Source organism: Penicillium daleae (assembly GCF_028827525.1).
Source record: "Penicillium daleae strain IBT 16125 chromosome Unknown utg000007l_segment0_segment0, whole genome shotgun sequence".
In the NCBI taxonomy this organism is placed as follows: Eukaryota; Fungi; Ascomycota; class Eurotiomycetes; order Eurotiales; family Aspergillaceae; genus Penicillium; species Penicillium daleae.
In genome coordinates, this window is record NW_026623155.1 from 415,045 (window position 1) to 427,135 (window position 12,091).

Here is a 12,091-nt window from a genome sequence, read left to right on the forward strand (position 1 = left end):
GGTCGGGTTCGGGTTTGCATGAGGTGTCTCTTTTCTTCTTCCTTTCCCGCGATATGTGATGACTCAGATACCTCAGATACCAATATTATGAAATCTCCTATTCAAGTGCTTGTGTTGGGAGTAGGATAGAAATGCAGATATAAGAATCGGGCAACGCTTGATGCTAGCAGATGTACATTATTTTGCTTGAGATTAAATCATTCCCCTTGGGTATTAACGATGAATTTGTGCGTAGACTGTTTCTGGGAGCTTTAAAGCTGCTTGGATGTGGTACGTCCATATTTTCTGGGATAATTCGATTGAACAATCGCCAGCAGACTGCATGGAAAAGGCCTTAGACGTCAAGGCATGGACCCACATGGAGATTATATGATCTTTTTTAGTTTTTATTGTATGCCCACCGAAAGGAGTACCAACATGGAGTAACATCAAAAAATGAACTGCCATGAAACCCTTCAAACAACCTGCCATGTCTGAGCTACATGCACCATCAGTCGATGGATAGGGCACGCTCGCCGCCTGAGGCATCAGCTGACTCATCCAAAGACGTCACGGGCATGCGGCGGAGGACCAGAGAGAGCTCCCCCGAATCCCAGCACGCATGCACAAGACGGGTCCCCGGGACATGAATTGAGCGCACATTCCCCCACCGGCACGCGCGATGTTATCCGCATTCACCGCGCGGCCGCTGGTCGAGCTCAAGCCCCGCGACAAATCCAAAATCGACTCCGTCCTCGCATACGGCGACCGTCTCCTCGCAGGCCTCAACAACGGCACCCTCCGCATCTACCGCGTAACAGACGACGGCAAGACCGAGCTACTCCGGGAACTGGAGAAGTTTGCCCGGTACAAGATTGAGCAGCTTGCGCTTGTGAAAGAGGCCAAGGTTTTGGTGTCGCTGTCTGGGGGATATGTCAGTTTGCATGATTCGCAGACGTATGAGCTGCAGGAGCAGCTGGCGACGACGAAAGGCGCTTCTACGTTTGCGATTACCTCTAACGTTGTGAATGATCCTGATACCAATGTCCCTGCTATTGTGTCACGGGTTGCGGTCGCGGTCAAGCGGAAGATTGTGATGTGGGTGTGGCGGGATATGGAGCTGGAGCCGGATACTATGGAGATGAGTCTGACTAGCGCGATTAAGACTTTGACTTGGGTTTCTGCGACAAGGATGGTTGTTGGACTTAGCTCGGGCTTTGTCATGGCTGATATTGAATCTGGTCAAGTCACGGAGCTACCGGGCCCGGGCAGTATGGAAGAGACTGGGCGGTTTACAGGTGTTGGGGCTGCGAGTATGAGCTACATTGGGATGGGTGGGACAGTACCAAGACCACTGGCTACGAGGCTTTGGGAGGGTCAGATCTTGCTTGCGAAAGATATCAATACCCACTTCATCGACATTGAGGGACAGGCGCTCGGCCGACGACAGATCCCGTGGAGCCATGCGCCGGTTGAGATTGGGTACTCGTACCCATTCCTGCTGGCGCTGCATGATACGGCGAAAGGGGTGCTAGAGGTTCGCAACCCGGAGACGTTGTCGTTGCTGCAATCTATCCCCTTGCCATCGGCGAGCATACTGCATATCCCCCAGCCCAATATTAGCCTCGCACATGCCGGCAAAGGGTTCCTTGTCGCGAGTGATCGAACTATCTGGCGAATGGAAGCTTTAAGCTACGATACGCAGATTGACTCTCTCGTCGAAAAGGGCTATCTGGATGAGGCGATCAGTCTACTCGGTATGCTCGAGGATGCCTTGCTACAGGACAAACCTGGTCGTCTACGCAGTGCACAGCTTGAGAAAGCTCAAAGCTTGTTTGCATTGCGGAAATATCGCGACTCGTTGGATCTGTTTACTGAAGTCTCTGCACCGCCGGAGACGGTCATTCGGTTGTATCCTCGTTTAATTGCTGGTGAACTGTCTGCTGTCCCGGAACAAAATGGATCAGAAGCGAAAATCAACGGCAACGGTAGTGGCCACGGTGATCAGAGTGATGGATCATCTGAGGTGGTACCTGAAGTGGCACCCGTGGGCCAATCTCTATATGCTTCTTCGGTCAGGTCACTACTCCGAAGAGCCGAAGAAGGCAGTGATACGAGCAGCGTTCGGGAGGATAAAGATAAGGACAAGGGTGACAAAGGTGATTCACATTTTTGGAAGACATTACCTGGCCTTGCTGACGACGATACAGAGCTTAAAACTTCTGTCCGTGAACTCCAGGGCTACCTAGCAGATGTCCGCCGACGTTTCCAGCGTTTCCTGGGACCAGATGGCTCACTCAAAGCACCTTTCCCGGCAGAAGCTACGGATGAGGCGAGTGCCTCGGTCTTGAAGCTTCTCGACTTCCCATCCCAAGAAGAGTTCTTGACAACGCTGCGTGCCAAGGCCCGGTTAGTTGATACAACGTTGTTCCGTGCACATATGTACGCAACGCCATCGCTGGCTGGATCACTTTTCCGAATTGCCAATTTCTGCGACCCAGATGTGGTCATGGAACGTCTTGAAGAGACGGGCAGGTACAACGATCTCATCGACTTCCTGTACGGTAAAAAGCTGCACCGCCAGGCTTTGGAATTGCTGCATCGCTTTGGACAAGAAGAATCAGGACTTTTGTCCGGTCCAACTCGCACGATTGGTTATTTGCAAAACCTGCCACCCGACCAGATCGATCTCATTCTGGAATTCGCTGGCTGGCCAGTCCGTGAAAACCACGACCTGGGTATGGAAATCTTCCTGGCAGAAACTGAAAATGCCGAGACTTTACCTCGGTCCCGGGTGCTTGCTTTCCTGGAGCAGATTGACCCGAAACTTGCCATCCAGTACTTAGAGCATGTCATTCAGGAGTGGAACGATATGAGTCCCGATTTACATCAGAGATTGTTGATGTTGTATCTTGACCAGATCAACGCCGATAAGACGGATACTGCGTGCAATGAGAAGTTCTTGGCCATGCTCAAGGAGAGCGAGCAGTATTCACCTGCCAAGACGTTGGATCGCTTGAATCGAGAGGGTATGTATCGAAGGCTTTAATTGACACCGCAGTTTCGGCTGACGCTGTTATAGATCCCGATTTTCACGAGGCAAGAGCTATCATCTTTAGTAAGATGGGCCAGCATCGCCAAGTTTTAGAGATCTACGTTTTCAAGCTAGAAGACCACGAGAAAGCAGAAGAGTGAGTTTAATGCTCCTTGATAGTTACATTCCTTGCTAACCCGCACAGGTACTGCAACCAAGTCCATCTCTCCGAAGGCCCACCCCAGTCTGAAGAAGAGGAAGAAACCTCCATCTATCTCACTCTACTCTCCCTTTACCTCGTACCACCACATGGATACCAGGCCCAAACCGGTCCAGCGCTGACCATCCTCGCCAAACACGGATCCCGGCTACCCGCAGAGGCAGCATTAAAACTAATTCCCGCCACGCTGCCCGTACGCAAACTCGAATTTTATTTCAAGGGCCGGATGCGAGCAGCCAATTCGGTCTTCAACGAGGCCCGTATCTTGGCTAGCCTGCGCAAAGCACGCGATATGCAGACCCAGGCCCAACTTGCCCTGGGTGAAGGTGTTCGGGGCGGCGGGACTCGAGCTCGTCATGTCACCGTCACGGAGGAGCGGATTTGTGGTGTGTGTCACAAGCGATTGGGAGGAAGTGTTATCAACGTGTTTCCCGAGTAAGTCACCCGCTTGTAGTCCCCTTGACTGTCCTTGTCCTTGGTCCATCCCCTTTCTAACTTGCCACAGCAACACTGTCGTCCATCTGGGCTGTGCAAACCGCGCGTCAAGCATCCGTTCCGGGTAGTCTTCTATTATTTCTCTGCATCCTGCATTCGCCGGGGGGTTCCTCTGTTTCTTTTCCTGGTGTCGTCGTTTTTCTTCCCCGGCGACCCTTTTGTTTGATACCCAGTGTACTGTAGTATACCATTCTCGTTTTTGTGAATCAAGCATCCTCCTCGACGACTTCCTCGCCATAGTTCTCTTCTTCTCTAGCCTCCATTTCTGAGACTGCGCCCTGGGCTTTCTTATCTTCTTCCATTCGCTCGGTCAGGAAGACATTGATCTCCTCTTGTAGCTTGGGGACGAGTGATTGTAGGGTTGTAAGGTGAGACTGTTTCGCAGTGAAAGAGTCTGTGCTCGACGCGCTGGGGATCTCGTGTGCAAAGATCTTGGCGGCGTCTGGGGCGGTATAGACGGCCTGGAGATTGAGCTTAGAGTTGGCGGCCATGTTTGTGATTCGGGATAAAGCGGTGGAATCGAGAGGTCTGTGATAATAGCAAAGGATGGTGCAAGATGAGAGTTTCGATGGTGGTGAGGTGGTGGGGTTGAAGGAAAAAGACTTGAGATCAGCGGAGCCGCGCGCTAAACCCAAAGTAGGGAGCTTTCTGGGGCAGGCATCCACGACTCCGACTGGCCCAACCGTGTCAACCGCGTACCGGAAGTAACCAGACAACCTGACAACCCACGGCCAGCTGGCACTGCCACCCAAACCCACAAACAAATCTCGGCCATGGATGACTCGTCATGAATCCCACCGTCCGATCAACCAACTCCCCCGGGCGTGCAACACGCCCACCTGCCCCCGTCTACCGCCATCCACCCCAACCCCGGCCACAACCACCTTCGGACGACGACGACGACGACGAGCTAGACTCCGATGACGACGAATTGGCCCGCCCCGGATCTTCCGGCAGCGATGCGTCTTCAAACGTAACCACCGTCTCCGCTGCACCAATAACCCCGATCAATACACATGCCCCCGCCGCAGGCTACTTTTCACCTCAGATGCGATCCGCCTCGGCCACTACCTCTCCCCAGCACGCCGCTCGCGCCATGCCACAGGACGCTTCGAGTGGTCGTAGGCCATCTGGCCGCGGCCCGTCGATTGAATTACCTCGTCATCGGTCAAGACATCATTCACAGGGCTTTTTTGAGCCCTCATTGCCCACCGCTTCATCAGAACAGATGCCGCCTGTGTCAGCCTCCCGCATCGCTGCTCAGGCGGCCATGCAGCAGATGAAACGACCGCAAACCCAAGTCCCCACGTTCGACGATAACGCATCTCGAGTCTCGCGGCGCAGTGGGAGTGCCTCTCCTCCCCTCATGCCACCCCCACTACGAATAAACCAACCATCTCCGTCACTCCCTCCGCCAACAGCACCCAATGCGGCCACGACTGCGGCGAATGTGGTTTTCCCGCGGGCTGGGGCCTCACCATTGGATACACAATTGCCCGAGAAGCAGAAGAAGAAAAAGCTATTCTCGAAACCGAAACATATTGGAATCAGCCGAGACAAGGACAGTCGGGATCGCGGGTTACCCTCCCCCAGCAAGCTCCCAGGCTTATCGCGGATAGTCAGCGCGTCAACGACCAGCCTGGCCGACCTTCCTTCGAACAACTCCTCCATGTACAACCTCTCCAATGCCTCTGTTAGCACAGTCGTCCCCGCCGATCGACCGCCCGCACTGCCAGAGAAGGATAAAGACAAGGATAAGGACAAGCATAAGCACCATTTCTTGTCTCGGCAGAAGCTCAAGCTCAAGGACCGAGATGATCATTATAATCTGCCGCTCTCTTCGGCATCAAGCAACTCGCGTCCAGCGGATCCAAATGCGCCGCAGTCTTTGTATTCCTTCACTAGCCCTGCTTCGCCCGCGCCGGGTGCCACTTTTGGAAAGTCGGTCAGTGGGCTGGATCTACTGCATGGGGGACGGGCACTTCGCGAGAAGAAAAAGGAAGAGAAAGCGCTAGCCGAGTCTGAGACTATGGAATGGCTTGCGAATTCTACAAGTGGGCCAGCAACAGCCGGAGCATTCGCTGGTCCGTCCTCGCTGAATAGCACCTCTGGAGTGCTGGGCGAGGCTGTCCTACGAGAGACACTGCAGGGATTTGGGTTGAACAACATGTCACCTGAGGATGCCTGGGACTTTCTCAAGGCCAAGTTACTTGTCATTTTTGACGGTGAGGATGTGCGAATCGCTATTGAAGATTTGAATAAGCTGGTGTTAGTCCATCTGCAACGTTGCGTGCATAAGCGAGCGCCTGCTGCGGTGATTATGGATCTTCAAGAGCTCCTTGAGACGGGATTTGCAACGTTGAATCACAGCTCGCTCATCGGCATTCCTGATGAAAAACTTGTACCGCATCTCGTTCAAATCTGGATGCTAGTGTTTGGCACGATCTTGCCTTTTATTCAGGCTGTTTTCTTGCCACTGGATCTCGAGTTCAAGGGCCTCGGGACGTTGATGACTACTCGCGAGGCTCGCGAATTCTGGGGGGCCCTCCCAGCTGGCGGGTTCCTCGATGTGCGGAATCTCGTCCTGATCGCGTTCCGTGATCGGATCATCTTGAACCGCTACGAGACGTTGAAAGCGACATTCTCGCGTCTCAGTCTCGACAGCATCAACTCTGGATTCCCAACGTTGAGCGTCACCGCAAAAAGCACCGGAGTCGGTGGTCGACCCGGCACCGCCGCCTCCCTCGACGCCGGACTGGGCAGCTACAACTCCCAGTCTTCGACCTTGCTCAGCACCGGCATTGCAGACAGCTACTCTTCAGACTCGATGAGCGCACTAGCCCGCCCACCAAGCAGCGATTCCCGCAGCCGCGCCGCATCCAACACCTCCTCAAACCCAGACCCACTCATCTTCTCCTCCATCTCACCCCAAACCTCCAACCAACGCCCAACAATCATCCACCGCGCCAACTCCGCCGACTCCTCCCACGTCATCACCGAAACAGTCGGCCGCATGCTCCAATGCGTCAGCGTCCTCGCCAGCGTCCAAACAGACGACCCCTCCCAAGAGAAAATCGAAATCCTCAGCAAAGCTCTCAAACACAACTGGCTCGGCCGCGGCCGCACTGGTCGTGACCGACGTGGGTTTGTCGGTGCCAAAATCCGTCCTGTCATGGTGGGCGGAACACCTAGCCTGGGTGATGGGGAATCTCTCACGACGGCGGGGATTAGTATTGGTGCGAGTACGAGTACGAGTGGTTCTCGGGGACGAGGCGATTCGTCTTCGTCGGAGTGGAGTGGTCAGGGTACAGGCGGGGGGAGACGAGAATTGGTTGTTCGTTGATTGAAGGGGGGAGGACGTGGGGGTAGGTGGTTTGGTCTAGTTTTTGATGATTTATGATACGGCACGGGTTATATCCGGGTATTGGATGGCGTTGATGGGGATATCATTCAATGCATTTTTCTTTCGTTTTCTCTTGGGCCATGAGTATCTTTCCTTGCGTATCTCGGTGTACTTTTCTGTATATTACCTTAACGTGCCATGGTGTCTTCCGGTTTTAAGGTTGTCTTTTCACTGTGCATATCCTGGGTCCTTGCTTGGGACCCGGACCCTTTCGTCAAGCATGATAAGAAGGCTAAAGAACGGCGCCGTCTCTTATGGCAGAGAAATAGTCACATCTCTAGAGCCTAGAGTCTATTAAGGAGGAAGATAGATATTATTGGAAACAAGGATAGAAAACTTCTAAGAAGTAAGTTTGTATATCGACCTGATTTCTATGACTTCGTTCGCACAGATCAGGGCTTGATGAAAACTTTGTGTATCGGGCAATTGTACTCGTCCATCTTATACCAGAAGAATCTCCCACGGCCATAGCAGTGATCACTCCAGAAGTCAGCGATACAATCGCCAATAATTTCCTCCCATGGAAGCGTCATGCCGAGAGCCTTGGCCATCATGTCGCAGTAGACTAGTAGTCGCCAACAATATGTGAGATACTGGGCTAACTCCTCGCGATTTGACGGATGAAAAGGATCATGAGGCTCATCCAGCCGTCCGAATGTTTCATACCCAGCGAATTCCATAATCGTCAAGACTAGCTCCGCTGGCAGGCCTTTCCGATACAAATAATCGCGAACGAGTACCACGTCGGAAAGACCTGGCTGATGGGCCTCAAATGATTCGTTCTCCAGGGCAAGAAACTGGTCAATAGGCACCTTCCCATAATGGGTGGGCTTACGAATGTAATACCGCCTCCGGCCCAGATGGAGCTTCTCATCTACCCATCGTAGCCAGTGCGTGTCTCTGATATGAGGAGGACCGTACTCGCCTCGGAATTGTTTGTCGCCTATCCCGAAGAATTGTCGATGGGGATAGGTGGTCACCTCAGATTCTTGCCCATTGCCCGTGCATGTTCTCAGTGTAAATTGGTAGAACTTGCTGTTACGGTAGTCCATTTCCGGATCCCTGTCGCTGTCCCATATCTCTGGAAAGCAGTAGGTCATGTTCAGACAAATGTAGGCCCTAAGAGCCTTAATGCACACTTGGTCCCATCCAAGCACATAATCCTGTGATAGTCAGTAGCGTAATAGGAAAGCATAACGCCTTTGAACTAGGGAAATGTCGTTTAAAGTGGTAAACTCACCGCACACTGGCATTCACCATCATGCCACCAACGTCCTAGTTCCACTCCAGGAAGCGCACACGCACGCAAAATAGTATCCATCTCCCCATACAAAAGTAAAGTTTTCACTACTTCGACATTGAAGAACGCTTCATGGTTCTCATGCAAGAACTGGTAGCAGTGTCTCGTGCCGTGGTGACGAAGAAACGCAGATGCCTTCCTCTCTTCGTCTGGGATAGGATTACATTGACACTCTTCCCCTTTCCATACTTGGCATATCCCACTGGGACATCTGCCACCGAAGCCATAGCTACGCCATCTGCGAACGGTAGGGGTAATCTTCCGAACTGTGGCTTCGTCTAGAATAACTTCTGATGGATCGACTGGTTCGTATACATCAGGATATTTCCTGCGCTCGCATACTGAATGTTCATCGATGGTTCGAATAAAAGCGTTGATAAAATACGTGATCTCTTTGCCCTGGTTAGGTTTCATGCGAGGGTGGAGATTTGTGACTTTTTGGCCCTGGTGAGTGATTGTGCTCCAGCGAAAATTCGAAGCTAAAAGATTCCAGGGGATGTTGTGTGCTTGGTGTGCCATCTTTCGGGCTGCAACCGGTTCAACTAATGGTGGTAATGAGCGGTCAGAAAGAGTGAGTATGGAATAAATATAAAATGGCTGGGATTTGGTAGATCAACGAATGTGATGGAGGAGAGAATAGCAAGAAGTTGGATGAAAGACCAAGATAGGGTTACATGGCCATGGGCGGTGGGAGGCAGCAATATGCTGTTATACACAGCCTGGGCTGATTTCAGGCGCCCCGTTGACGAAGAAATAATAATGAGGCCTAAGACATGCTACTATAGGTGTCCGCCTCGGGTCATGACTCATTAGCTAACATTTGTTAGATCGTCATGAACGCTCACGTCAAATCAGGATGAAGATATTGCACTTTTCCCCACAGTCTAAAAAGATAGCCCACTATGAACCTCGGAAAACCGAATCGTTGATTCGATGTTCGAAAGATCGATTCCGCAGCCCGAGCTAAACAATGAAAATTGCGGGGAATACGTTGTGTTTGAGACTGTAGTTAAGATCAGGATTTTGATTAAGTGCAATACCGCTTCCAAGCGCGGCGAACGTACACTCATATAGCCGGGATGAATCACAAACAAAGAACAGAGATAAAATCAATTCACCATTCTCGAAGAGGCTCAATAGCCTTTGATAAACATAAAACGGTGGAATTTTTTATCGAACTTTCAAAGTAGTGGGTGTTCAAAAATGGTACCGGGTAGGAGTGAAAAGATCTTCTCCATTATAGGCTCGAAGCACCTCGAGTTAGATAGGTCTAAGATATTAATATGTGAACAGCCTCATGACGGATATCTCATAAAGATAATTTCTATTATCCCGCAAAATGAAGAGCAAATGAAAGCAATAATATTGTATTGAAAGTACTACTATGCGTTCATATTATCGGACTCACGTAGGAGACATCACGTAGATAGAGGTGAGACCGTTTCTATGATGACACTTATGGTTCCCTGTATCTCATACGAATATCAAAGTGACTAAAAGCATTGACCTATGATAGGAAAATCACAACTTGGGTATGGAGACTCGTGTCAGTACTGAGCTTGTTTTGCTTGGCTAATATTGACTACCAGGCGAGGGAAATCATGTTGATATGGAGACCCGAGCAAATGCAAGCAAGAAGGTCTCACAGAGACCATCAATGCAATGATTTCATCCTCGCGCAGAATCTCCTAAATCCTCGGTCATAGTAATATCAGAGGTATGCGGTGTATGGATCATATCGACGCAGGCATTTTCAGATGCATCGTGCGTTGTCTTTCGCCTCTTCGCTGGGGGATAATATATGTCGTTCTTTTTTTAGGATGGGTCAGTGAAATGGCATCACGGAGTCTAACAGTTGATATTTGGAAGGAGGGGTTGTAGATCAACTAACCTGGTAAGGCTTGGGCTCAGAAGTTTGCGCCGAAGCTGGAGGCTTCATAAGCACCCATTTCGGGCCTTTCGCGTTCTCATTGAAGAGTTCATCAATATCCTCGACGGACGTTATTCTGAGCAGAAACTCCTCAGACTCCGTGCGTGCGAGACGGCGAAAATCACGGTCGTTCATGATGTGAGTGCGTGATCTGCTGGTAGATGTCGGTCCGAGAGCTGGAGGGAATGAAGATGTGGGGAAATGAAATAGCGACGAAGGGAGTAGTGCAGGACCCAAGAAGGATCCAGAGTCAAGGGCTGAGAGTGAGGTCAAAATGAGAGCCTAGGACGGGGGTGGCTGAATCTTGAAGATATTCAAGTCGTTACTTTACTCACAGATTCAGCACTCTCATATCGAGACTTTTTACGCATGAAATTTTAAAACAAAGCGAGTCTGAGAGCGAGAGATACGCGCACTTTTATACTAGAAATCTCATAGCCAAATTTGACCGTTGGTCAGACTCGTGTGGTCGAGCCATGTTGCTTCGATCAGTTCCTGAGGTATACGGCTGCCCTATGGACGACCTTCGTTGTCTACGTGTTTCCGGGGGTTATTTGAGCCAAGTACGGTTTTCCTCAACGATCCAATCAGTTCTTAACCCACAATAATCAGTAATTATGGGCTGTAACTACACTTTCTAGGGGTTACGAGTCACCCCCAATAGAGCTCCAGACGGAAGATCCCTATTCAACACGAGTCCCATAACACTATATTTTGCCTAGCATAGACTGGGGCTACATCTCTAGATACGAGTAGGTACTCGGGTAGAATGATCAATTGCAGTTTGATCAATAATTAGAAGTTCAAAATATACTCACCTAGCGGGGACATGAGCCTATCTCCAGACGAAGTTTTAAAATATTCCTGATACAAGAGTGTAGTAATAATGCGGCATCAGTATAGAGATTGCCACGTGACCATAGCTTTCTTTGTTGTGGATTATTTGCGCGCCCAGGTACGATAATCCCTGATTCGTCGGCTGGTAACCTTGTTAGGGACCTGCCATTAGTAGAGCTATCAACCTCGATAAGCCAGTCCCCCTACCAACCTAGATTTACTGTTCTACCTAGCGCCTCGATAAGTACCTCAGTCTGCGGTGTTATGAGAGTTTATGGAATCAATACACGGTACGCGAGGTCACCTATTGGAAATTTACCGCCTTTTTCGTTTTCAAACAACACTTGAGTGCGTATTTAGAAATTCTATGATTCGGCGTATATTCGTTGCTTAGTAGTAGGTCTCGTCTCACAGCGAAATGTATTTAAACCTCGGGGTTAAATGAGCCCGAGACATTAATCATGGCGGAACTTACATGGCCCAACTACCAATAAGTCGCCCACTACAGCGGCAGCTGTATAAAGAATTGGTTCTGTAGGTGTATAGGTAGCATTTTGTGACAGACTGCTTAACCTCTCTTGAAGAGACAAAGTTGTCATCGAGCAAGTAACCAGAGGCAGGGATTAGCCAGCATGTCGTCAAATTGTCCATGATGCTCTCGCTCTCCGACTGGAATGCCCTCTCTCTGTAGTCCTCTCGGTCTTATTCTTAAATTCCCAAAAAGTCTGTTGGTTACCTGATTGAACAACGCCGCGAACCTGAGAAAATTGGTGTATCGTCTTAGATGAAGCCCGCGCCGAGGCGCCACGGTGCCTACACTATTCCATCAATCTGTTCTCAATCTTTTTCTTTTCTGACACTCCTCTTTTGCGAGGGAGAAATGAATAGTCCTC

The 12,091-nt window shown here is 50.5% G+C and overlaps 5 protein-coding genes across 5 annotated transcripts; 2 read left to right on the forward strand and 3 right to left on the reverse strand.

Moving 5' to 3' along the window:
* Window positions 1-661: 661 nt before the first annotated feature.
* On the forward strand, window positions 662-3,796 carry N7458_007387 (putative vacuolar morphogenesis protein AvaB; the record flags this gene model as incomplete). The annotated part of the gene is made up of 4 exons (XM_056910769.1): window positions 662-3,008; window positions 3,062-3,170; window positions 3,219-3,668; window positions 3,739-3,796. The coding sequence occupies 4 exons, from the start codon at window positions 662-664 to the stop codon at window positions 3,794-3,796; spliced, it is 2,964 nt and encodes a 987-aa protein (XP_056763595.1).
* Window positions 3,797-3,934: 138 nt separating this feature from the next.
* N7458_007388 (uncharacterized protein) lies at window positions 3,935-4,219 on the reverse strand (the record flags this gene model as incomplete). Its single annotated transcript, XM_056910770.1, has 1 exon — window positions 3,935-4,219. The coding sequence occupies one exon, from the start codon at window positions 4,217-4,219 to the stop codon at window positions 3,935-3,937; it is 285 nt and encodes a 94-aa protein (XP_056763596.1).
* A 296-nt stretch (window positions 4,220-4,515) lies between these two features.
* On the forward strand, window positions 4,516-7,071 carry N7458_007389 (uncharacterized protein; the record flags this gene model as incomplete). The annotated part of the gene is made up of 1 exon (XM_056910771.1): window positions 4,516-7,071. One exon carries the CDS (start codon window positions 4,516-4,518, stop codon window positions 7,069-7,071), a length of 2,556 nt encoding a protein of 851 aa, XP_056763597.1.
* A 470-nt stretch (window positions 7,072-7,541) lies between these two features.
* N7458_007390 (uncharacterized protein) lies at window positions 7,542-8,950 on the reverse strand (the record flags this gene model as incomplete). The annotated part of the gene is made up of 2 exons (XM_056910772.1): window positions 7,542-8,294; window positions 8,372-8,950. Coding segments are annotated over 2 exons (1,332 nt in total), but the record flags the coding sequence as incomplete, so codon positions are not given.
* A 1,028-nt stretch (window positions 8,951-9,978) lies between these two features.
* Window positions 9,979-10,496, reverse strand: N7458_007391 (uncharacterized protein; the record flags this gene model as incomplete). The annotated part of the gene is made up of 2 exons (XM_056910773.1): window positions 9,979-10,119; window positions 10,323-10,496. The coding sequence occupies 2 exons, from the start codon at window positions 10,494-10,496 to the stop codon at window positions 9,979-9,981; spliced, it is 315 nt and encodes a 104-aa protein (XP_056763599.1).
* Between the last annotated feature and the right edge of the window lie 1,595 nt (window positions 10,497-12,091).